Source organism: Anabas testudineus, chromosome 3 (genome assembly GCF_900324465.2).
Source record: "Anabas testudineus chromosome 3, fAnaTes1.2, whole genome shotgun sequence".
In the NCBI taxonomy this organism is placed as follows: domain Eukaryota; kingdom Metazoa; phylum Chordata; class Actinopteri; order Anabantiformes; family Anabantidae; genus Anabas; species Anabas testudineus.
Window position 1 is genome coordinate 1,580,506 of NC_046612.1, and position 26,076 is coordinate 1,606,581.

Consider the following 26,076-nt stretch of genomic DNA (forward strand, 5'->3'; position numbering starts at 1 on the left):
CCGAACTTTTCCCAGGTCCGAGTTTTTGCCTCTGCGACCGCGCGGGCTGCGGCACGTTTGGCCTGCCGATACCCATCAGCTGCATCAGGAGTCCCACAGGCCAACCAGGCCTGATAAGACTCCTTCTTCAGCTTGACGGCTTCCCTTACTTCCGGTGTCCACCACCGGGTTCGGGGATTGCCGCCACGACAGGCACCAGAGACCCTACGGCCACAGCTCCGAACAGCCGCATTGACAATGGAGGTGGAAAACATGGTCCACTCGGACTCAATGTCTCCAGGCTCCCTCGGGACCTGATTGTAGCTCTCCCGGAGGTGGGAGTTGAAGACCTCTCTGACAGAGGGTTCCACCAGACGTTCCCAACAGACCCTCACAATACGTTTGGGTCTGCCAGGTCTATCCAGCTCCCTCCTCCGCCATCGGATCCAACTTACCACCAGGTGGTGATCAGTTGACAGCTCAGCCCCTCTCTTCACCCGAATGTCCAAGACATATGGTCGGAGGTCAGATGACACAACCACAAAGTCGATCATAGACCTCCGACCTAGTGTGTCCTGGTGCCACGTGCACTGATGGACACCCTTATGCTTGAACATGGTGTTCGTTATGGACAAGCTGTGACTAGCACAGAAGTCCAATAACAAAACACCGCTCGGGTTCACATCAGGGAGGCCGTTCCTCCCAATCACGCCCCTCCAGGTATCACTGTCATTGCCCACGTGGGCGTTGAAATCCCCCAGTAGGACGACAGAGTCCCCAGTCGGAGCACCTTCCAGTACCCCTTCCAGAGACCCTATGAAAGCTGGGTACTCTACACCGCTATTTGGCCCGTAGGCACAAACAACGGTGAGAGACCTATCCCCTACCCGAAGGCGCAGGGAAACAACTCTCTCGTCCACCGGGGAAAACTCCAACACATGGCAGCTGAGCTGGGGGGCTATAAGCAAGCCCACCCCTGCCCGCCGCCTCTCACCATGGGCAACTCCAGAGTAGAAGAGAGTCCAACCTCTCTCAAGGAGTTGTGTTCCAGAGCCCAGACTGTGTGTGGAAGTGAGCCCGACTATCTCTAGCCGGTACCGCTCAACCTCCAGCACAAGTTCAGGCTCCTTTCCACCCAGTGAGGTGACATTCCATGTCCCAATTGCCAGATTCTTTGTCCAGGGATTGGGTTGTCGAGGCACCTCCACACGGCTGCCACCCAATCCACACTGCACCGACCCCTTATGTGCCTTCCTGCGGGTGGTGGGCCTACGGGAAGGCGGTCCCACGCCGCTCCTTCGGGCTGCGCCCGGCCGGGTCCCGTGGGAGAGATCCCAGCCACCAGGCGCTCGTCTACGTGCCCCAACCCCAGGCCTGGCTCCAGGGTGGGGCCCCGGTGACGCCAATCCGGGCGACGTATCCGACCTTGATTTGTCACTCGTCATGAGGGGTTTATGAACTGCTCTTAGTCTGGCCCGTCGCCTAGGACCTGTTTGCCTTGGGAGACCCTACCAGGGGCTAAAGCCCCCGGCAACATAGCTCCTAGGGTCATTCGGGCACGCAAACCCCTCCACCACAGTAAGGTGGCAGTTCAGGGAGGGGAACATACAACTAGTCAACTAAATAAGCAAAACAATGTAAATGTGTGATTTGGTTCAGGCTGAAAATGTCTAGATTTAAGTTAAGAGAATTTTAATTGAAGTTCATTGGTTTCTAAAATTATATCCAGATTTGTCTTTACCCTGACTGAGCATTGTGGAATTGTGTTGTGTTATTTTTTCATTTTTTATTTGTCTGGACTACAAGTTATGTTGAAGGCATCATTCAGACTTTTCAGTGCTTGGTCCTCTGTGATTCTTGTCCAGGCCTTTGGAACATCAACTGGCTTGGCTCATATTTATCAGCAAATCTGTCATTGTATTGTACCAGGACATATTTCCAGTAGTCAGACGCCTCTATGGTGGGATCTGGAGGAATGTGCCAGTCTGGATAGAACTTGGTGTAGTCCTTGTAAGGATGAAACTTCCACTGAGTGTCTGTGTTACTGAATTGAACCTGACTGTGAACATTAGTTGTACACAGTGCTTCAACCAACGTTTTGGTGATTCTAGTCCTAAAAGATCCAAGTCCTAGTGGTCGATGCACAGCTGCATGATGCTGCTTGTGTTCTTTGCCTCCAGCCTCACAGGGAACTTTACAAAATGGACACTGCTTTCCACAACCAAACACCCTGTTGAAAAGCTCATCCTGTGGTTTCACTGGAAGCTCATTCAGCACCTCAGAGACATCTTCAGAGTTGGAGAATTTGCTCGGAAGCTCTTCTTTTAAGTCATTTACTGAGGTCCTGAGGCTGTTGATAAATAAGCAGCAACTCTCTAAGGATGTTGTACTGAAAAAAAAGGAGTGTGAACTGTATTCTGCTGAATAGGAGTCTGTCAAAATATCATCCACAATGTCTATCCCCAGAGTTCTACTGATGTAGAACTAAATCAGTAGCTTTGTGTTGGCAATGATCTCTTTGTTTGTACAAAACACTTTAGGGCCATTTCCTGTTGCAAGAAGCTGTCAGCACAGAAGAAGAGGGCTACGATGAGGTCCAGAGGGTTAATCCCTTTGTCCGCAGAGTAATCTTCTGTGTAATGGTCAAAGTCAAGATCAACGTCATTGTTTTCTTCCTCCTCATCATCATCATTATTTGTTAATTGTATACAGCTCAGGCAGTCTGCATTGATTTTAAACAGTTTTCTAAGAAAGCACCATGGTATGTCTTCTACTGACGTAACAGTTTCACCATCTATGCTGTCTCTGTTGATCTCTAAGAGTGACCGAAGAGTGAGTTTGTTGGGATAAAATTTCTCCAGTCCAAGCTTGGAGAGAAAGTTCAAAATTCCTAAAACAGATAAATCCAATGGGAAAAACGTCAGCAAAGGTTGCAAATAAACTACTTATCAACAGGTGTACCACTGGCCAAAAAACACATTTTTATAGGCAGAAGAGGAATGGGGAAGGAACCCACCCTTGACCAATGGTGTAGATTTCCATGTGCACAGTAAGGACATGTCTTTACCAAGGAAAACCTCCAAAATTAATGAGAGCATTGTTTTAGTATTACTATGACTTAATACAGATAATATAACAACTAATAACACATGACTGAAGCTGAACTTGAACTCAATCTGCTGGTGTGAAAGTCTTGGACTCTGCTCATTCGCCACTGTCCCCAACATACCTAAGTAGATCTCTGTTTCTCTGTGCAGATGTAGGGCAACACTTATTCATTATAGGTCTGATTTTAGCCAAACCAGTCGCTCTCGTTGCTCAGTCACTGAATCCAATGTATTTCAAAGTATTTCCCTGTTAGCAGGACGTAACCAAGAATTCACTTATTTATAGCTGCTTGTGTTTACAATCTATCGTGGTCTACCACCAATCTATACTGTTGGTTAATCTAATCTGCAACACTATTTGAAGAGTGACATAGCTTAATCCACAACTGAACAACCAAACCATAACTTCTTAACAATTTGTTTGAAGATGTAGAGAATATACAGGAGTATGCAAAGGTGTTGATTTGGTTAAATACATGCTGTAAACCAAGAAGCCATTTAAAAAAAACTTGTACTTTGTTATTGTACAGTCAAAAGTGCTGGAAAAAGAGAAAGATCTAAATCCAATACATATTAACTGTGACCAACCTTTGCATCCAACAAACTTTTTACAGCACTTCTTTAAACCTGTCTAAAACAGTATACATTAGTTTGGGTACTGCCATATATTCTACTAGCTGTGCTCCAGCTAGTTGTTAGCATTTTGCTATTAATATAACTGTATTTCATATATGTTAAATGTGTTTGTTTACGCCAGGTGATGACCTGGACCAAGGATCTATAAGTCTCTCCAATCTGAATCTTCTGCCTCAGAAAGAAGTTCATCATTTGTTCAGATACTTGTGCAAAGAACAAGATCCCATCTCCGGAATCACATTTGCCAAGAGCAGGAAAAGACTAAAAACTTTTGCTGAAAGCATTACCAAGGCCTAGGCACAAATATAAATATATTATATTTGCTTCATAGTTCGCTAGCATTTCTATTGTGAACATGTTAGCATGCAGATATTAACCAGAAGCCCAACTTGCCTGCCTCTGAATGACATTGTATACATTTATTAAAAACTGCAGTTGAATCAAACTGTACCCTAGCGCACAAGCGTCCTAAGGTTCTCGTGCTTTAGTTCCATTTCCATAACCATTATTACCTCATAATGCATAAAAAAAATTTAATGAATTGACTTTGAGGATAGGGATAAATGTGATGAGACTAAAAATGGCTAGATTGTATTACCAAATACTAAATATACACTTTCTTTTTACACAGATGGTGCAGAATCTTAGCCATAAGTAAATTTATTCTGTATTACTATGTACCTGATCTGTATTCTTCCTTGTCCATTGTTCATTAGGTCATCTGTGGAGAACTTCATAAACCTAGACTGAAAGATAACAGCGCAATGATAATAGCACAGATGAAATATTTTTTAGTCAGAGGCAAACAAAATCCCATAATGTATTACTGTTTCTTACTTACGATTCATACAGTACCGTGCAAAAGTCTTTTTTTTCCGAATAATATCCACATGTGCTTAGTTAATATTAATGCTATTCATCAACAGAAACATATGCCAAAGAGTAATTTGATGTTGGCAAATAAAGCTTTGACTTACCTGACATCAGGCTAAAGCACATCTCTATTCATCTGATTTGCTTCTTTAATTCTGGTCACAGGTGATGTTTAAGTCAAAGATTATACTGTAGTCACACCCTGTGTGACACATTTATAACACCTTAATGGCTGATCTATTCCTGGACTTTGTAAGGGTGTCATGCATTGTTTTATTGGTCTAAGCTGAGCAGTTGTGACAGATAAGGACACTCCATCAATTTTTAAGTTTTAGAATTCAGAATTCTTAAACATTTCTTTAGAACCCCTTCCTATAAGAAAGTGTAATACAATCATTTGAACCTAATCTAGTTTCTGCCTAGCAACTCATAACAGGTCTGCCCTACAAAGGTGTGAGAAAGTATCTGCCTGCTTGATTTCTGCAACTTTTGGATGTACTGTACCTCATACTAAACTGTTTTAGATCTTCACACAAAAGTTATTATAAAATGAAGGAAAACAAAAAATAAAAAAAACAAGTCAATGACAAGAATTGACAAAATTCTGTATGTTATCAACATTAATTGGGCTTTTATGAAATATGATTTGCCACAATCAAAGAAAACTCCAAAGTAGATTAGGAAGATTCAGTCCCTAGTCTCCAGTTTGTCAGTCCTGCATATTTTTAAAGCTGTGTACCACCTGAGCGTACCTGCAGACCTAATCAGCCCATGCTGTCACTGGGCCATCCCAACATTAAAACCACCAGGTAGTTTTAATATTGTTACTGTTTGATGGATATAAGGATAAAGATAATGATGTCTTGCTTCTTCATCTGCCAAACAAATGCCACATTTCTCTTGATATTAGAATTGCTAAAAAAAAGCCTTCACTTCATTTATTTATTTACATGTATTTTCATAAAGTTTCTAGATATGGAATGGGAAGCAGAGTCACCTGATCCATCTCTAACTGCTCAAAGCTGATTTCACAGGAGCTTGATAGCTGAAGGCTCTGCCTCCCATTCTACATTTGGAAACTCTAGGAACCACAAGTAAACCTGCAGTCTGAGAACAGAGAGTTCTGCTGGGAAAATATGGAACTATGAGTTCTTTAAGATAAGATTGAGTTCAATATTTTAATGAGCACATTTAGTTATTATTTGCATTACATTTATTGGTTTTCTGTTTTTAAATTATTTAATTATATTATTTGTATTATGTCTTAATATTGCAAAATAACAGTTGCAATGTCCAACTCTCAACCATACAACTCAGCATGCCAAAGCAACCTTTGTTTTTGATTTGATAACACTTAATTGACAAGGAGTATAAACTAATATAGAAGGTTGAAAGTTCAGGTTCAGAAAGTACAGTTCAACTCTCACCTCACAGAACTGTGTCTACTTTTACTTTAATATAGCAAGTTAATATCAGTGGGAAATAAAACAATCCAACCATTCTGTATTGAAATCTAACTGTAAAATGTACATTTTCTTAGTTTAAATGTGTTTAGTAGTAGATTCACTACTGTTTAGGGTCACTGTCCTATCATGCAATTACTGAGCTTCAGCTGGTATGCAGTTATTCTGACAGTAACTTCATAAAATTGGTAATAAATCTTCTCCTCAACGATAAAGCTGTACAGGCCTAGAGGCAGCAAATCAACAAATCATGATGCTCCCTCTTCTATTCTATTACACTCTTCAATTTATGTCACCTTGACCCAGCTGTTCAAAGTGTGACTTTTTATTGCTTTATGATCCTTTAATTAAGGTTAATTTGATTATAATCTGCTGCAGTGAAGCCACAAGGAAGTTAAGATATGCTAAGATAAGATAATTCTGTTTATACTGTAACAGACCTATATAACAAAACTTTAGCTGACTCTTTCACTTTGTTCACTTTACTATTAACCATCAGTTTCTTCCACAGTCTGTATCTTCTTCTTCTTTCGGCTTTTCCCATCAGGGGTCGCCACAGTGAATCATCCTTTTCCACCTCACTCTATCATGAACATCTTCTACCCTAACACTAGCCAACCTCATGTCCTCTGTTAAGACATCCATATATCTCCTCCTTGGTCGTCCTCTTGCCCTCCTGCCTGGCAGCTCCATCTCCAACATCCTTCTACCAATATATTCACTATCCCTCCTCTGAACATGTCCGAACCATCTCAGTCTGACCTCTCTGACTTGTTGCTAACTCAGACAACGTGAGCCGTCCCTCTGATGTACTCGTTCCTTATTCTGTCTAACCTGGTCACTCCTAAGGAGAACCTCAACATCTTCATCTCTGCTACCTCCATCTCAGCCTCTTGTCTCTGTCTCACAGCTACCATCTCTAACCCATAGAGCAGAGCTGGTCTCACCACTGTCTTGTACACCTTTCCATTGAGTCTTGCTGACGCTCTTCTGTTACACAACACTCCTGACACTTTCCTCCACCCGCTCCAACCTGCCTGCACTCGCCTCTTCACCTCTTTTCCACACTCCCCATCACACTGAACTGTTGAACCCAATTACTTAAACTCCTGCACCTTCTTCACCTCAGCCCCCTGTAACCTCACTCTTCTACCTGGATCCCTCTCGTTCAGACACATGTATTCTGTCTTACTACGACTGACCTTCATGCCTCTTCTTTCCAGAGCAAACCTCCACCTCTCCAGCTGTTCCTCTACCTGCTCTCTACTCTCACTGCAAATCACAATATCATCCGCAAACATCATTGTCCAGGGAGATTCCTGTCTGACCTCATCTGTCAGCCTGTCCATCAACATAGCAAACAAGAAGGGACTCAAAGCTGATCCTTGGTGTAGTCCCACCTCCACCTTGAACTCCTCTGTCTGACCTACAGCACATCTCACCACCGTCATACTTCTCTCATACATGTCCTGAACTACTCTGACGTACTTCTCTGCCACTCCCGACGACCTCATACAGTACCACAGCTCCTCCCTCGGCACCCTGTCATACGCCTTCTCTAAATCTACAAAGACACAATGCAGCTCCTTCTGACCATCTCTGTACTTTTCCATCAACATTCTCAAAGCAAAAATGGCATCAGTGGTGCTCTTACGGGGCATGAAACCATACTGCTGCTCACAAATCTCCACCTTCTTCCTAAGCCTGGCTTCCACTACTCTTTCCCACAGCTTCATTGTGTGGCTCATCAACTTTATTCCTCTATAGTTGCTGCAGTTCTGCGTGTCACCCTTGTTCTTAAAGATCGGAACCAGAACGCTTCTCCTCCATTCCTCAGGCATCTTCTCACTCTCTAGAATCCTATTGAACAAACTGGTTAAAAAACTCCACTGCTGCCTCTCCTAAGCACTTCCACACCTCCACAGGTACGTCATCAGGACCAACAGCCTTTCCACTCTTCATCCTTTTCAGAGCCTTCCTAACCTCATCCTTTCCAATCTCTGCTATTTCCTGCTCCACAACATCCACATCTTCCTCCCTTCTTTCTCTGTCATTTTCCTCGTTCATCAGCTCCTCAAAATACTCCTTCCATCTTTTCTGCACACTCTCCTGGGTTGTTAGTACCTTTCCATCTCTGTCCTTAATCACCCTTACCTGTTGCACATCCTTCCCATCTCTATCTCTCTGTCTGGCTAGCCTGTACAAGTCCTTCTCTCCTTCCTTTGTGTCTAACCTGTCATACAGCTCATCGTAAGCTTTCTGTTTGGCCTTTGCCACCTCCCTCTTCACTCTACGCTGTGCTTCCTTGTACTCCTGTCTACTTTCCTCAGTCCTTTCTACATCCCACTTCCTTCTAGCTAACCTCTTCCTCTTGACACATTCCTGTACTTCCTCATTCCACCACCAAGTGTCTTTACCTTCTTTCCTCTTTCCAGATGACACACCTAGCACCTTCCTACCTGTTTCCCTGATAACCTCTGCTGTAGTTTCCCAGTCATCTGGAAGCTCCTCCTGACCACCAAGAACCTGTCTCAACGTCTGTCTGAATTCCTCACAAGTTTCTTCATTCTTTAGCTTCCACCACTTGGTCTTCTTTTCTGTCTTCCCTCTCTTCTTCTTCCTGACCTCCAGAGTCATCTTACACACCACCATGCGGTGCTGTCTGGCTACACTCTCTCCTGCCACCACTTTGCAGTCACTAACCTCTCTCAAATGACCTCGTCTACATAGGATGTAGTCCACCTGCGTACTCCTACCTCCACTTCTGTATGTCACTCTATGTTCCTCTCGCTTCTGGAAGTAAGTGTTGACTACAGCCATTTCCATCCTCTTAGCAAAGTCCACCACTATCTGTCCTTCCAGATTCCTTTCCTTCACACCAAACCTGCCCATCACCTCCTCATCACCTCTGTTGCCCTCACCAACATGCCCATTGAAGTCTGCTCCAACAACAACTCTCTCTCCTCTGGGGATACTCTCTATGACCTCATCAAACTCACTCCAGAATCTCTCCTTCTCTTCTAACTCACAGCCAACCTGTGGCGCATACCCACTGACTACATTCATCATCACCCCTTCAATTTCTAGCTTTATGCTCATCACCCTGTCTGAGACTCTTTTCACCTCTAGAACACTGTTTACAAACTCCCCCTTCAAGATCACTCCTACCCCGTTTCTCTTCCTATCAACACCATGGTAGAACAGTTTGTATCCTCCTCCAATGCTACGTGCCTTGCTGCCCTTCCACCTTGTCTCCTGTACACACAGTACATCTACCTTCCTTCTCTCCATCATGTCTGCCAGCTCTCTGCCTTTCCCTGTCATTGTGCCAACGTTAAGAGTCCCTATTCTCAGATCTATGTCCCTGCCTTTCCCCTTCTCTCTCTGCCCACGAACCCTTCTGCCTCCCCTCTTTCTTCGACCAACAGTAGTCAAATTTCCACCGACACCCTGTAGGTTAACAGCATCGGTGGCGGTCGTTGTTAACACGGGCCTCGACCGATCCGGTATGAAAATCTTGTGGATGATTCGCATGGTTATTTTGGCAATTTTTACGCCGGATGCCCTTCCTGACGCAACCCTCTCTATTTATCCGGGCTTGGGACCGGCACAGAAATCACTGGCTTGCAACCCCTGTGGCTAGATTTTCCACAGTCTGTATGAACTCAATAATCTCATGACTGTCAAATTTTAAAGATGTTCCTCTACTGCTGTCATTAGTGATCTCATTGTCAGACCATGAAACCCTACTCATTCACTGCCAGTTTTTAATCAGACAGAGCATCCTCTGATTTGTCACTATGCTCACCTGGCCCCTTATCGCCTGATAAATAAGTCAAAATTATCAATTGTATCTCACAAGGTAATTAGAATAAACTTTTCAATATATCAAATAAGTCGTACAGAGCAAATAGGTAATTCCCTGTGTATTAATTGCAAACGTAGTTACCATTTAGCCTTTAGCAATATTACCATATTTCTTGTTATAGTTTTGTTATCACAGTTTTAGTTTTGATTTTAGTGCGGGTTTCTCTGCTCCTACCATCTAGTCTCTGCTTACAGTGCGTATAAAAAGTTTTTACTCCCTTGGATGTTTCATCCTTTTATGGCATTCTAAATGAATCATGGTTAATAAAAGTTGGTGACTTTGACATTACTGAGGTATTTTTCTGATTTTTTTGTCAAAGTGATTTCTACAAATTAATGTCAATTTAATAAAATATCTATAGGTTAACTCAGTGTTTGCATTAATATTCACCCCCTTCAGGTCAGTATTTAGTAGATGCACCTTCGACTGCAGTGACAGCATGGAGTCTGTGTGGATAGGTCTCAATTAGCTTCGCACATCTCGACACTGGAATTTTTTAATCTTCTTTGCAAAACTGCTCAAGCTCTATAAGGTTGCATGAACCATTTCTGTGTAGCTTTCGCTGTATTCTTCGGGTCATTGTCTTGCTGAAAAACAAATTTCTAAGCCGTGGTTGTCTTGCTGACTGAGTAAGATTGTCCTCTAGGATTGCTCTACATTTTGTCACATTTATCTTAACCTCTATTGAGCACCAGTCTGATTCAAGTTGACTCCATCATCTATAGGAGCTGCACGCCCTCTGCTGGCCTGGAGGGAAAGAATATGTGTATCTATCAAAGTGTACACACAAATTATTTTATTTTTTTAAATAATGTCTAAAGTCTAAAGTAGAAGAGAAGAAGAAGAATGTTACAATAACAACTTTATTTGTCCACTTACCTGCACAACACAAACTCTGAGGTGACTGGACTGTGTACAGCTGTGAGGGTCCAGGTAATCTGAACTGAACTTATGTTGACTTGTGGGTTTTATCCTGTAAATTGTGAGCCTTTTATTTTGATTGTATCTGCTCATAAGCGGCAAACATTTACTTTTTAAAATTTTTGTTTTCATTGCATTTTCTTTGGTTTGGAAAGAGCAGTCACTGATTGTTTAACTAATGCAGGTTTAAATCTTTTATCTTCCATTATATCACTTAAAAATAATAATTTCTGACTTGATTAGTTTGCAGGTTTCTTCTTTTTATGTCAGTGAAGATTCTCAGTTGTCCAGGTGAAGTTAGCTGGAAGTTGAGTCATTGCAATTGGACTTCCTTTAGTTAAGTTAAACATTTTGCTACTTATCCAATTTGCTTCTTCAGTCTGAAGATAGTTGGCCAGAGACCACAAATTTATGCTTCAGGTTTGGTTTCACTCCATCTCTTGGCCTGAATAGGCTTGTTAGATGAAACAAACGATAGGGGGGCATGTGAAGGTGTTGGTGGGTTTAAAGTAGACAGGTATACAATGTTTTCTGGAATCCTTTTCAGCTCTATGAAACCCCAACCATGTAAGGCATGACCAGGTTTTTATTAATAATGTAATATAATAAAAAATTTATAGATTCCTGTAGATATCTGGTTCAGCATTCTGCAGCCTAAAGAAGCTTGACCAGAAATGTTTTTTGTGGAGGGAGAGAAGGCAAGATACCACTTTTTGTATTTTAAGTTAATAAAATAAAAAAGAGGAATAAGTCAGAAATCATTGTTCATAAAATAACACAGCAAATGGTGCCTCAGACTTTTGCACGGTACTATATGAATCTTAAGTACGAAACAGTAATACATTATGGGAAAAAAATTTCATCTGTGCTATTATCATTGTGCTGTTATCTTTCAGTCTAGGTTTATGAAGTTCTCCACAGATGACCTAATGACCAATGGACAAGGAAGAATACAGATCAGGTAATACAGAATAAATTTACTTATGTCACCATTTCTGCGTATTCTGTTCTCTGCCATTCCTGTCTGTACTCATTTATGGTCCCTTTCTCATTTCAGATACCCTGCATGTTTCCGCTCCTCAACCTCCAGGCACCTTGTTAACACTCATCTGGTTCACCTGTGTCATTGTCTCTGCCCCATTCCTATATAACCCACTCCACAACTCTGCTCCCCTGTCAGTTCGTCACCTTCTCTGGAAAGACCACACCTGTTTGCCTGAAACCAGCTCAACTAAAAAGATTCTCTGAACCGTTAACTCTGGACTGTATGTATGTCTGTCTACCTGCCCGCTAGAGCAGCCAATTTTAGTTATTAACCTGTTTTTGGACTTTTTCCCCTGCCAGTGCAGTTATTCAGTTATTGTATTTTTGTTTTCTTACACTCCTGCCGGTTAGTGCAGCGTCCTTAGTTTTTTCCGTTCATCTCTTGGTTTATATATCTATCACCTGCTGAATAAAAGACACTTGCTCTCCAGCCTGCCTCAGCTTGTGCTTTTGGGTCCACGCACCTACTTGTGATAGAACGAACTGACCAACATGGACCCAGCAAACCTGGGCAATGTGGCTGGTGAGTTGGAGGCACAGGCGAAAGCAATTAGGTGTCATGAGCAACAGCTGGAGGACCTTACTCTGCAGCTCCAGCACCTTACACTCCAGCAAAGATCGGATGCCTCGCCAGTGGCGGCTGCCGCCCGGGAGCCACATCTTCCTCCGCCCGAACGGTTTTCCGGTGACCCCGAGGTATGTGCACCATTCATCACACAATGCACTCTGATCTTCGCTCTGCAGCCATCCTCATTTCCATCGGAGGACGCACGGATCGCCTACATCATCTCGCTGCTGTCAGGACCGGCTCGGCAGTGGGGAACGGCGGAATGGGACCGGCGTTCCGCCATTTGCTCCTCTGTCCAAGCATTCACGGAGGCCATGAGGAAAGTTTTTCAACTGTACAGCGCCTTCCAAAGACGCCTCACGCCGGCTGCTGCGTATAGCTCAAGGGGCTTGGTCCGTGAACGATTACGCCGTGGATTTCCGCACGGTGGCAGCACGAAGTAAGTGGAATGAGAACGCACTGTTTGATGTGTTTTACCAGGGTTTGTCTCCGACGATCAACTGGCTACTAGAGACTTACCGGATTCGTTAGACGATCTGGTGGACCTCGCTACCCATGTGGATCTCCGACTACGGGAACGGATGGAAGAGCGACGGCAGGAGAGCGCAGTTCGGCGTCGTCCTATCCCGGTTCCTCTCTCCTCTGCACCTCCACCCCGTTTCCACAAACCTGCACCCGATTCAGACGCACACTCGGTCCCGGCGAGTCATTCCCCGGAGCCTATGCAGTTGGGCCGCTCCCGTCTGTCACCCGAGGAGCGGCAACGGCGCATTAAAGGTAACCTGTGTCTATACTGCGGTTCTGCGGGACATTACCTGAACAGCAAAAGACCGGGCTCATCAGGGGCAGTGAGGGTCCTGGTGAACCGAACCCACAGACTGTCTTCTCCCTCACGTCCGACCATGCATGCCTTAATCTGTGGTGGTTTCCAGTCTCTCCGTCTCCCAGTGTTTATTGATTCAGGGGCCGAAGCCGACTTTTTGGATGAGGATATCGCTAAACAGCTGGGGGTGGAGCTAGTGCGCCTGCCTGAACCGCTACGAGCCGAGGCCATTGATGGCCGACTTCTTCATGTGATCACACACCGGACCCAGCCTGTGTCTACCACAGTTTCAGGTAACCATAAAACCAACATCACTTTCCTTGTTACTAAGTGTCCACAGAATCCTGTAATCTTGGGCCACCCCTGGCTTTGTCAACATCGCCCCCACATTGACTGGGCCACTGGCGCCATCTTGGGGTGGCACCCCCATTGTGCATCATCCTGTCTGTCATCAGCCTCCAATGCGGTTTTCAGTGTTGATTCCTCCTCTGATTCATATCCCTGTTTGGACTCTGTGCCCTCTGAATATCTGGACCTGAAGGAGGTCTTCAGTAAACCCCGAGCTACAGCTCTTCCACCGCACAGGCCATATGACTGCTCCATAGACCTTCTCCCAGGGTCCATCCCACCCAGAGGTCGTCTTTCTAATCTTCACAATCTTAACAATCTTCACCAAATTGGACCTGCGGAACGCCTACCATCTGGTGAGGATTAAGGAAGGGGACGAATGGAAGACTGCCTTCAACACTCCGAACGGCCATTACGAATACCTGGTGATGCCGTTCGGGCTCACAAATGCTCCCGCTGTATTCCAGGCCCTAGTGAACGACGTGCTCCGAGACATGGTCAACATCTTTGTATTTGTGAATCTCGATGACGTCCTGATCTTTTCCAAGGACCTGCAGGAGCATATAAAGCATGTTCGCATGGTCCTGCAAAGACTTTTGGCTAATGGGCTTTTTGTAAAAGCAGAGAAATGTGCTTTCCATGTGTCATCCACAACCTTTCTCGGATACATCATCTCCCCTGATCGCATGGAAATGGATCCAGGAAAAACCAAGGCTGTCCTCGATTGGCCTACTCCCACCTCCCGGAAACAGCTGCAGCGCTTTCTGGGGTTTGCAAATTTCTACAGACGATTAATTCGTAATTATAGCTCAGTCGCCTCACCCCTCCACCAACTGACCTCCAACCAGTCCCCGTTCTTCTGGACCGCCGAGGCTGACCAAGCCTTCCGGGACCTCAAACACCGCTTCACATCGGCTCCTGTCCTTACCATCCCTGACCCGAAGAGGCAGTTTGTGGTTGAGGTGGATGCCTCAAGTTCTGGCGTAGGAGCAGTCCTTTCTCAAAGGTCAGTGTTGGACAATAAATTACACCCCTGTGCCTTCTTTTCTAGAATGCTGCTTCCTGCTGAACGCAACTACGATGTGGGCAACAAAGAATTGCTAGCCATCAAGTGGGCGCTGGAGGAGTGGCGCCACTGGCTGGAGGGGAGCAAACAGCCGTTTGTGGTCTGGACCGACCACAAGAACCTGGCATTTCTCCGTTCTGCCAAGAGGCTAAACGCACGGCAGGCTCTGTGGGCTTTATTCTTCACCCGGTTCAACTTCTCTATTGTCTACGGGCCGGGTTCCAGGAATACCAAGGCCGATGCCCTGTCCCGCCAGTTCCCAGACACCGAGGACCTGAGCCAGCAGATCTCATCATCCCCTCGTCCTGCTTCATCGGTGCTGCACGTTGGCCCATAGAGAAACAGGTAGCTGATGCAGTCACCAATCTCCCTGTTCCACCTGACTGTCCTCCCTGCTGTCTGTTTGTTACTGATGCTCTCAGGTCACAGGTTTTGGAGTGGTCCCATTCTTCTCGCCTCGCCTGTCATCCTGGATCTGATAGAAGCCTAGCCATGATCAAACAACGGTTCTGGTGGCCGACTCTCCATGCCGACGTCAGGGACTTTGTTGCAGCCTGCTCTACCTGTGCTCAAAATAAGACCTCCAACAGAGCTCCTGCTGGGCTCTTGCACCCACTCCCAATTCCACGGCATCCTTGGTCACACCTCTCTGGATTTCATAACAGGCCTTCCTCCATCTGAAGGTAACACAACCATACTCACTGTTGTTGACAGATTTTCTAAAGCTGCACACTTTGTTCCCCTTCCAAAGCTGCCCTCTGCCAAGGAGACAGCTGAGGTCATGCTGTCACAGGTGTTCCGGCTGCATGGTCTGCCGTCCGACATCGTCTCTGACAGAGGGCCCCAGTTTGTAGCGAGGTTCTGGAAAGACTTCTGCCAACTCCTGGGGGCTACAGCCAGCCTCAGTTCTGGGTTTCATCCCCAATCAAACGGCCAAACCGAAAGGATGAACCAGGATATGGAAAGGACTCTCTGCTCGAAAGAACCTTCCACTTGGTCAAAATTCCTTCTCTGGGCAGAATATGCTCACAATTCCCTTCCCTCCTCAGCAACTGGCTTCTCACCTTTCCAAGCCTCCCCTTTTCCCATCCCAGGAGCAAGACTCGGACATGCCCTCTGTTCAGGCCTTCATCCGACGCTGTAGGAGGACATGGCTCAGAGTTCGGAACTCCCTTCTCAGAACATCCCACCACTATGTTACGACGGCCAACAAACGCCGCTCTCCAGCCCCCCAGTACGCCCCGGGACAGCGTGTTTGGCTGTCCACTCGTGACCTACCATTGAGGGTGGATTCCAGAAAGCTGGCTCCCCGCTTTGTGGGTTCTTTTCCTGTCTCCAAGATTGTCAATCCCGTGGCTGTGACACTCAGGCTCCCTCGGTCCCTCCGGGTGAATCCCACCTTTCATGTCTCACACCTCAAGCCTGTTCGGACCAGTCCTCTGGCTCCTGCCTCCATGCCTCCTCCGCCCGCCCGGCTCGTTGGTGGCGCGCCAGCCTTCACGGTCCGCCGTCTCCTCCGTTCCCGCCGGCGAGGTCGGGGTCTTCAGGATCTGGACGACTGGGAGGGGTACGGTCCTGAGGAGCGTTCCTGGGTTCCTGCCCGGTTCATCCTGGATCCAGCTCTGGTGCGGTCCTTCCATCGTGCCCATCCTGATCAGCCTGGTGGGCCGTCCGGTGCCGGCCGTTGAGAGGGGGGTTCTGTCACCATTTCTGCATATTCTGTTCTCTGCCATTCCTGTCTGTACTCATTTATGGTCCCCTTTCTCATTTCAGATACCCTGCACATTTCCGCTCCTCAACCTCCAGGCACCTTGTTAACACTCATCTGGTTCACCTGTGTCATTGTCTCTGCCCCATTCCTATATAACCCACTCCACAACTCTGCTCCCCTGTCAGTTCGTCACCTTCTCTGGAAAGACCACACCTGTTTGCCTGAAACCAGCTCAACTAAAAAGATTCTCTGAACCGTTAACTCTGGACTGTATGTATGTCTGTCTACCTGCCCGCTAGAGCAGCCAATTTTAGTTATTAACCTGTTTTTGGACTTTTTCCCCTGCCAGTGCAGTTATTCAGTTATTGTATTTTTGTTTTCTTACACTCCTGCCGGTTAGTGCAGCGTCCTTGGTTTACTCTGTTCACCTCTTGGATTATATATCTACCACCTGCTGAATAAAAGACACTTGCTCTCCAGCCTGCCTCAGCTTGTGCTTTTGGGTCCACGCACCTACTTGTGATAACTTATGGCTAAGATTCTGCACCATCTGTGTAAAAAGAAAGTGTATATTTAGTATTTGGTAATACAATCTAGCCATTTTTAGTCTCATCACATTTATCCCTATCCTCAAAGTCAATTCATTAAATTTTTTTTATGCATTATGAGGTAATAATGGTTATGGAAATGGAACTAAAGCACGAGAACCTTAGGACGCTTGTGCGCTAGGGTACAGTTTGATTCAACTGCAGTTTTTAATAAATGTATACAATGTCATTCAGAGGCAGGCAAGTTGGGCTTCTGGTTAATATCTGCATGCTAACATGTTCACAATAGAAATGCTAGCAAACTATGAAGCAAATATAATATATTTATATTTGTGCCTAGGCCTTGGTAATGCTTTCAGCAAAAGTTTTTAGTCTTTTCCTGCTCTTGGCAAATGTGATTCCGGAGATGGGATCTTGTTCTTTGCACAAGTATCTGAACAAATGATGAACTTCTTTCTGAGGCAGAAGATTCAGATTGGAGAGACTTATAGATCCTTAGTCCAGGTCATCACCTGGCGTAAACAAACACATTTAACATATATGAAATACAGTTATATTAATAGCAAAATGCTAACAACTAGCTGGAGCACAGCTAGTAGAATATATGGCAGTACCCAAACTAATGTATACTGTTTTAGACAGGTTTAAAGAAGTGCTGTAAAAAGTTTGTTGGATGCAAAGGTTGGTCACAGTTAATATGTATTGGATTTAGATCTTTCTCTTTTTCCAGCACTTTTGACTGTACAATAACAAAGTACAAGTTTTTTTTAAATGGCTTCTTGGTTTACAGCATGTATTTAACCAAATCAACACCTTTGCATACTCCTGTATATTCTCTACATCTTCAAACAAATTGTTAAGAAGTTATGGTTTGGTTGTTCAGTTGTGGATTAAGCTATGTCACTCTTCAAATAGTGTTGCAGATTAGATTAACCAACAGTATAGATTGGTGGTAGACCACGATAGATTGTAAACACAAGCAGCTATAAATAAGTGAATTCTTGGTTACGTCCTGCTAACAGGGAAATACTTTGAAATACATTGGATTCAGTGACTGAGCAACGAGAGCGACTGGTTTGGCTAAAATCAGACCTATAATGAATAAGTGTTGCCCTACATCTGCACAGAGAAACAGAGATCTACTTAGGTATGTTGGGGACAGTGGCGAATGAGCAGAGTCCAAGACTTTCACACCAGCAGATTGAGTTCAAGTTCAGCTTCAGTCATGTGTTATTAGTTGTTATATTATCTGTATTAAGTCATAGTAATACTAAAACAATGCTCTCATTAATTTTGGAGGTTTTCCTTGGTAAAGACATGTCCTTACTGTGCACATGGAAATCTACACCATTGGTCAAGGGTGGGTTCCTTCCCCATTCCTCTTCTGCCTATAAAAATGTGTTTTTTGGCCAGTGGTACACCTGTTGATAAGTAGTTTATTTGCAACCTTTACTGACGTTTTTCCCATTGGATTTATCTGTTTTAGGAATTTTGAACTTTCTCTCCAAGCTTGGACTGGAGAAATTTTATCCCAACAAACTCACTCTTCGGTCACTCTTAGAGATCAACAGAGACAGCATAGATGGTGAAACTGTTACGTCAGTAGAAGACATACCATGGTGCTTTCTTAGAAAACTGTTTAAAATCAATGCAGACTGCCTGAGCTGTATACAATTAACAAATAATGATGATGATGAGGAGGAAGAAAACAATGACGTTGATCTTGACTTTGACCATTACACAGAAGATGACTCTGCGGACAAAGGGATTAACCCTCTGGACCTCATCGTAGCCCTCTTCTTCTGTGCTGACAGCTTCTTGCAACAGGAAATGGCCCTAAAGATGTCGATGTGCCAGTTTTCTGTCCCACTGCTGTTACCAAAAGGAAATAACAGTCAGTGTACACTGATGCTGTGGGCTCTGAGAGATATTGTTAAAGAATGGTGTCCACATCATTTAACTGAATCAAGAGGGTTTGTTGAAGACAGTGTTGTTCAAACAAATATACCACTCTACTCCTTTGTGAGGCTCAAGAACTGTAGTTTGTCAAAGTCTCAACTTTTGAACTATGTTCTCAGCCATGACCAGTCTATTGATGTCTTCGTACACAGATATATGAAAGGAGGAGAACATGACAGGAAAATTGCCAATGGATTAGTGGAGGTTAGCTGGTACCTTCCCTGTGGTAACAAAAACATGGACAAATTTCCAAAACCAGTTGCTTTCACCAATTTGCGTGGAGACATTTATCAGTCACTTGAGCAATTCTATTTTCTTTTTCAAGTGTCAACTGCTACTTTTGTGTTTCTGGACAAAGTTGAAGAAGAAGAGGACAAGCTTCTGAGTTCTCTTGAAGATGTGACATCCAAACTCATTTTGGTTATTAACCGCAATGAAGATAACACTAGAGAGGACAATATGTCTGTTAGCATGATGCAGAAAAAAATAGGTTTACCAAACCACAGCATCAAAATCAAACAACCAAGGGAAAATGTTGCAGGCTTTTCAGAAAAAGTTTGCACAGTCATCAAGAAATCATTAAATCAGACAGCTTTGACAACCAATATGAGCATTGAAAATATGCTAGACAAGGTTGTTGAACTGGGTCTGTCTGTGGATGAATGCACAAACAATGACCAAAAGAAAGCAGTTGAGGAGACTGTGAAGGTAATAAGGGTATGTAGTATACCAGATTATAAGAAAAAACTGCTTCCTTTACAAGGAGAAGATTGGAAAAAGCTATCACAATTAGAGAAAGAGGAGTGTAGTTTAAAAAATGCTGGTTATCTAGGACTGGAGGACTATAAATCTCAGCTACAGGATGATAAACAACAGATTAAGGAGAATCTGGGCAAACACAAACTATCTACAGCTGTGAGGAGTTTCATTGAACACTTATCTGTAAGTGACAAAGAGAAAAGAGATTTTTTTTTTAAGTGGATGAAACTTAAGCTTGATTCACATTCACGTAAAACACTGTCTGAATTACGTAACAGTTTTAAGGAGCAATGCAAAAAGAAAGATGCAAAACTCATAGCAGAGTTAGATCAGGCTTTGCTGGAGAGCTCATTAGGAATAGAGCATTACTTGAGAGAGATGGGACTGACCTACGAGTTCTCCAACTCAACAAAAGCTGCTGATCAAATAGCTCATCTCCCTGTTGTAGCAGCTGAAATGCTGTTGGATGGATATCCTTTAGAGCTGTTGGACGGAGATGCTTCCAACATCCCAGAGAGATGGGTGACAGATGTGTTGATGGAGCTTCACAAGAAGGTTGGAGAGAAGAGCAGACTGTTGGTGCTGACTGTGTTGGGTGTTCAAAGCACCAGGAAGTCAACTCTCCTCAACACCATGTTTGGTGTTCAGTTTCCTGTCAGCAGTGGCAGATGCACAAGAGGAGCTTATATGCTCTTTCTCAGAGTTGGAGAAGATATGAAAAATGAACTGAACTGTGACTTCATTGTTCTCATTGACACTGAAGGTCTAAAATCTCCTCATTTGGCAGAACTAGAGGACAGTTATGAACATGACAACCAGCTGGCCACCTTTGTCATTGGTTTAAGTGATGTCACCATCATCAATGTAGCAATGGAGAACTCCACAGAAATGAAAGATGTCCTGCAAATTGCAACTCATGCATTTTTGAGGATGAAGAAAGTTGGTAAGAAGCCAGTTTGTCATTTTGTCCATCAGAAAGTTGCTGCAGTTTCAGCTTCTGACAAAACAATGGCTGAAAGAAAACATCTCCTAGAGCAACTTAATGAAATGACTAAAATAGCAACAGAAATGGAGAATCTGGTTTCTATCAAAACATTCACAGATGTGCTGGAGTATGACATGGATAAAAACAACTGGAACATCCCAGGACTCTGGTATGGAACCCCACCTATGGCCCCAGTGAACACAGGTTACAGTGAAGCTGTGGCAGATTTCAAGAAAAACCTTTTGGAGATGGTACAAAATGAACCAAACCATGAAATCTCACAGATCCCTGAGTTTCTAGAGTGGATGAAGAGTCTCTGGAAAGCAGTGAAATATGAAAACTTCATCTTTAGTTTCAGAAACACTCTAGTGGCCTATGCCTATGACAACCTCTGCAAAGAGTTCACTGAATGGGAGTGGGAGTTCAGAAAAGAGATTCTCTCCTGGCAGACACAAGCAGAATTGGAAATCTCAAATGATGGCAATGATTCTGATCTCTGTGATTTAGATAAATTGTGTGAGTCTAAGAAATCAGAAGCGTCTGACAAAATAACAAAACAACAAAAAATGATGGACATGAAACTTCAGGACTACTACAAAAGGAAAGACAGACATGCAAATCTGATAGAGAAATACAAAACTGACTTTTTCAACAGTATCAAAGGTCTTGCAAAAGAAATCCAACATTCAGTGACCAATAAATTGGATTGTGCACTTGATCTAAGAAAAAGTTCAAGAAAGGCTCGAGAAATTCAGATGAAATACAGAACAGTGATCGAAGAGCAGGTGATGAAGCTCCTGGGTGACTGTAAACACTCCACACTAACTGATGAAGAACTAACACAGGAGTTTGAAAAGATGTGGACTGAAGTCATTGTAAATGTGTCTGGGCTGAAAGAACAGAATATATCTGCAAACATCCTGATGCAACTCCGAAAGAATTTCTTAAATCGTAATGTCGCTGAAGAATTACAGAACATTGGAGACCTGAAAGAAATTGGGAAGTGTCCATTCGAGGTCAAAGAAGAACATACAAACACTGCACAATGGAAAAAAAAAAAAAAATCTTTACCTACTGGACAAAGAGAGAACTGCAGAGACTTGCAGATGGTGTCATTGAGTCCTGTACATGGTTTGTTAATGATACTGCACAATCCAACAAAGATTACCATGACTGTTTCACAAAGGATCTTCTAGAAAAAATTGACAAATCTCTGAAAAACTGCAGCAAGAAATTTAATTCCAAGTTTGAGATTGATCTGAAACTTCACATATGTGGCATTGCCTCAAGGGAGTTTGTTCAAATGCACAGAAAATTCCTGTTGGAGATAGAGATCCCAAAAGTCAGCTGGACAGGTACAAGACTCAGTATTTGTCAGATTTTCTTGATTTGTACAAACAAAGAGATGATTGCCAACGCAAAGCAAACAATTTTGTGCAGTTTTGCATCAAACCTGCTGTAGAAGACTTCATCAACAGGTCTCTTGGAATAGAAATTGTGGATGATATTTTGACAGGTTCCTATTCAGCAGAATACAGTTCACGCTCCTTTTTCCAGTACAACATCCTTAGAGAGTTGCTGCTTAAGGAAGACTTTGAGAGTTTCGTCAAGTACATTAGTAAATATAAAACATATGTTAAGGATTGGATATCTCACCATGTTGTGCAAAAAATGTTGGAAGACAACTTTTTGTACAAACTAGAATCAAAGATTCTGCAGGTCATAATTAACAAAATCCTAAAAGCAATAGAATTGGCCTCAAAAGGTGAAGACGGTGTAGTGCTGCTAGATACCAAGGAGAGTATCACAGAGCTCATCAGCAACATGCGTAAAAATTTGATCAAAGACATCTCAATTTCAGTGGAGGCTGAAAAAACCACTCTGTTTCAAATCCAGAGCACATTTCATCCATTTATCAACAGCCTCAGGACCTCAATAAATGACCTAAAAGAAGAACTTCAGAGCAAATTCTCCAACTCTGAAGATGTCTCTGAGGTGCTGAATAAGCTTCCAGTGAAACCACAGGATGAGCTTTTCAACAGGGTGTTTGGTTGTGGAAAGCAGTGTCCATTTTGTAAAGTTCCCTGTGAGGCTGGAGGCAAAGAACACAAGCAGCATCATGCAGCTGTGCATCGACCACAAGGACTTGGTGAATACAGAAATGTCCAAACTGAGAAGTTGGTTGAAACACTGTGTACAACAGATGTGCATAGTCAACGTAAATTCAAAAACACAGACACTAAATGGGAGTGTCATCCTTATAAAGACTACACCAAGTTCTATCCAGACTGGCACATTCCTCCAGATCCCACCATAGAGGCGTCTGACTACTGGAAATATGTCCTGGTACAATACAATGACAGATTTGCTGAAGAATATAAGGCCAAGCCAGCTGATGTTCCAAAGGCCTGGACAAGAATCACACAGGACCAAGCACTGAAGGGTTTGAACGATGCCTTCAATATAAAGTCCAGACAAACATCTTGAATGTGGCAGAATTCTTCATCTAGCAACAAAAATCAGCCAATAAAACAAACAAACAAAGAAATACCCTTAAAGATGTATTGAACTGAGCTGAAACATTATCTGGGTCCTGTGAATAAAATAATGTATTTTACATTTCATGTTTTATTGTGAAGAGACTAAAGGTCTAAATAAGCTCCTGATGTCAAATGCTCACAAATCTTTGTCTGGTGAACAAGATGAATAACAAATCCATTGTCCTGGTACAATACAAAAGGTTTGATCAGAAATCTGATGTTTCAGAGGCCTAATGGGAATCACCTGGGAACAAGTACTGAAAGGTCTGAATGAAGTCTTCAACATAAAGTAAACAACATACTGTTCTGACAATTTGCTCTTGTTTTGTTCATTGATAAGACTTTTTTTTAATTCTTCATTTTGCTGTTGGTATAATGATGATGATGATTATGGAGGTTTACAAAGACAAAACAGATGTTTTCCATTTGGTCAGATGTGATGGTTCATTCTTATTTTCATAAATGTAGATAAAGACTTTTATATTTATTATTTATATCTTTCATAGTCCTTTTTTAACATACATTTATTTGTTTTTAATACATAATGTTTCAGCAGTCAAGAGGCTGGATGGTGTAGAGGTAATGTCGCTACCCTGGGGACTCGGGTTCAAATCCCAGCTCTGGCTTGTGTCCAGTAATGGTTGTGTCTTTGTACCACAGCCTGAAAAATGTCAGATAATGTAAAATGACTTTTAGCTTTATCTACTAATACTTTGAAGATAAAGCTACTTTAAATCCTTCAGGTGTTTATTGTTCTTTTTGACAGATGCTGATGTTGTTAGAAATGATTTTATATTAATTAAACTTGGTTCATTTGTATTTAGTTTTTTGATGGTTACTAAATTTTTCATCAGCTCATGAAGCTGATGCTGTTGATGATGGTGAAACTGTTTTTATGATGTGTGTACAGAAACTACATGGTTGAAAATTACTGGAATGTTGGTGATATTTTTTTATTTCTCAAGTTCATAAACAAACAATATGATAATGTACAAAGTGATTATTGATAAACATCTACAAACATCATGTAAAAATGTTTTCTAATAAACACTGAATGTTAATGTACTTCATATTCTGTATCAAATGTCAGTGTGAGACTCATGTCTCTTAAATCTACAGAGAATAATCTCCAGCTCCTCTACAGTTGAATATACAGGCAGAAGCATTAGCTAGAACACAGCTCTCATCAGTGGTTTTCAGACAACTTGTTTGTTCTGGGGCATCATGAAACGTTCCCAAAGCTGAATATTTGTTGGTTTTCTAGGATTTCTGTGGTAGTTAAATGGCGTTTGGGATTTTATTCTTTAAGATGCAGAAAATTTAACAGCACATCTGCTGCTGACACCATCTCTGTTCTGGTGCTATAATTCAACATTCAGCAGATGAGTTCTTTCTCAGCACAAACGCACAGTGCTGGAGATTCCTAGAAGAACGAGCAGCAGGAGCCACTCCTTAGTTGTTATCATTCACGCTCAGTGAAAGGAATCCGGTGTCAGTGTCACGGTGACATCACAGTTTAGAGAGATAGAAGCCGTAGTGGAAGAAGTACTTAAACCTTTGATTAAAGTAGAATCAGCAGTATTATAGAGGACACGTAGAGTTCTCATGTACTCTCTACAGTTAGAGTCAACAGGTGTTGTAACAAGTCCCGACTGTATCAGAACTGAAGATAGTGAAGTGTTGAGTTTGTTTGAACAACTTGTATTTCTAGTTTTGGGGGAAAATCATGAAGGAGGAAGTGAAACACATGATTTGACTTTTATCTTATACTGAAATAAAAATCTGAAAGTTTTCAAAGCAAAATAACAAAATAAAGATAAATGTAGATACAGATTAGTAAAAATGAACGAGGAGCTCAAAGTCCAGTTTCTCCCTGAGATGAAAGTGAAGAAACTCCAAACTGTACCTGTGGAAATGTAAATGAACTTAACCCCCTCCCACCAGTTTCACTTTGACATCACTTTCCACACAGCTACACCCTGAAGGGCTGCATTCCTCTCCTGCTCCAGTCACTGCTCCTCCTCCTGGCTGAAGTGGAGGTGAGTGTTTGGGTCACACACACCGATCCAACCACCAACCTGAACCCAGGACGCTGACAAAGAAGCATCAGAGGAACAGGGAGACGCTGGAACCAACAGGTGAGTGCGTTCAGATGATCTTTGAGCTCTGCTGAACCTGCAGCCTGCACAGAGAAACCATCATCACTGTAACTCATGGAAAAATGAGGAGGCGGAAAAAAGGGAAAGTTTCCATTTGTGATTTTTGTTTCTGGTGTCAACACACATGTGTTTTAGTTCTGTTCATTTGAACTCTGTTTAAACATTGAGGGAAGGTATAACTCCAACACAGCAAGTTTAATTAAAGATCAGAACATAATCTCAACTTATCAGTGACTAGATAAGTAAAGTGTTGACAGCTGACTTCTACAGGACAGAGGTAATAATGTGTTTCATGTTTTATTGTAGTTACAGTTTTCTGGGTTTCGAGGACGTTTAGTTTCGGTTCGTTCAGAGTGACGATCAGTGATACTCAGTGATTTTGAACAGTGGTAAACGCAGAGCTGAGGTATGAGCAGGTGAAGCAGGTGGAGTCGGAGCGCTGCAGTAATGTCAGCGTGTTCTGCTACATTCCTGTGTGGGACAGCTACACAAACACAGACCTTCATACACCGCACTCACACTCAGTGTTGAACTGATCATTACTTTTACATTTACATTTACATTTAGTCATTTAGCAGACGCTTTTATCCAAAGCGACTTACAAGTGAGGAACAAGGCAAGCAAACAAAATCTAAGTCAAGGAGAAACAACATCAAAGCAAAGTGCTATCAAAAAAGTGTTTCTGTTTCAAGAGATGTGAGAACGAAAGAGCAGAAAGG

The 26,076-nt window shown here is 43.0% G+C and overlaps 1 protein-coding gene across 1 annotated transcript; it reads left to right on the forward strand.

Moving 5' to 3' along the window:
• Positions 1-15,222: 15,222 nt before the first annotated feature.
• LOC113174566 (interferon-induced very large GTPase 1-like) lies at positions 15,223-24,237 on the forward strand. The gene is given in 5 exon segments (XM_033325932.1): positions 15,223-15,546; positions 15,746-16,358; positions 18,442-21,716; positions 21,719-21,988; positions 21,991-24,237. Coding segments are annotated over 5 exon segments (5,637 nt in total). The 3' UTR covers positions 23,146-24,237.
• The last annotated feature ends 1,839 nt before the right edge of the window (positions 24,238-26,076 follow it).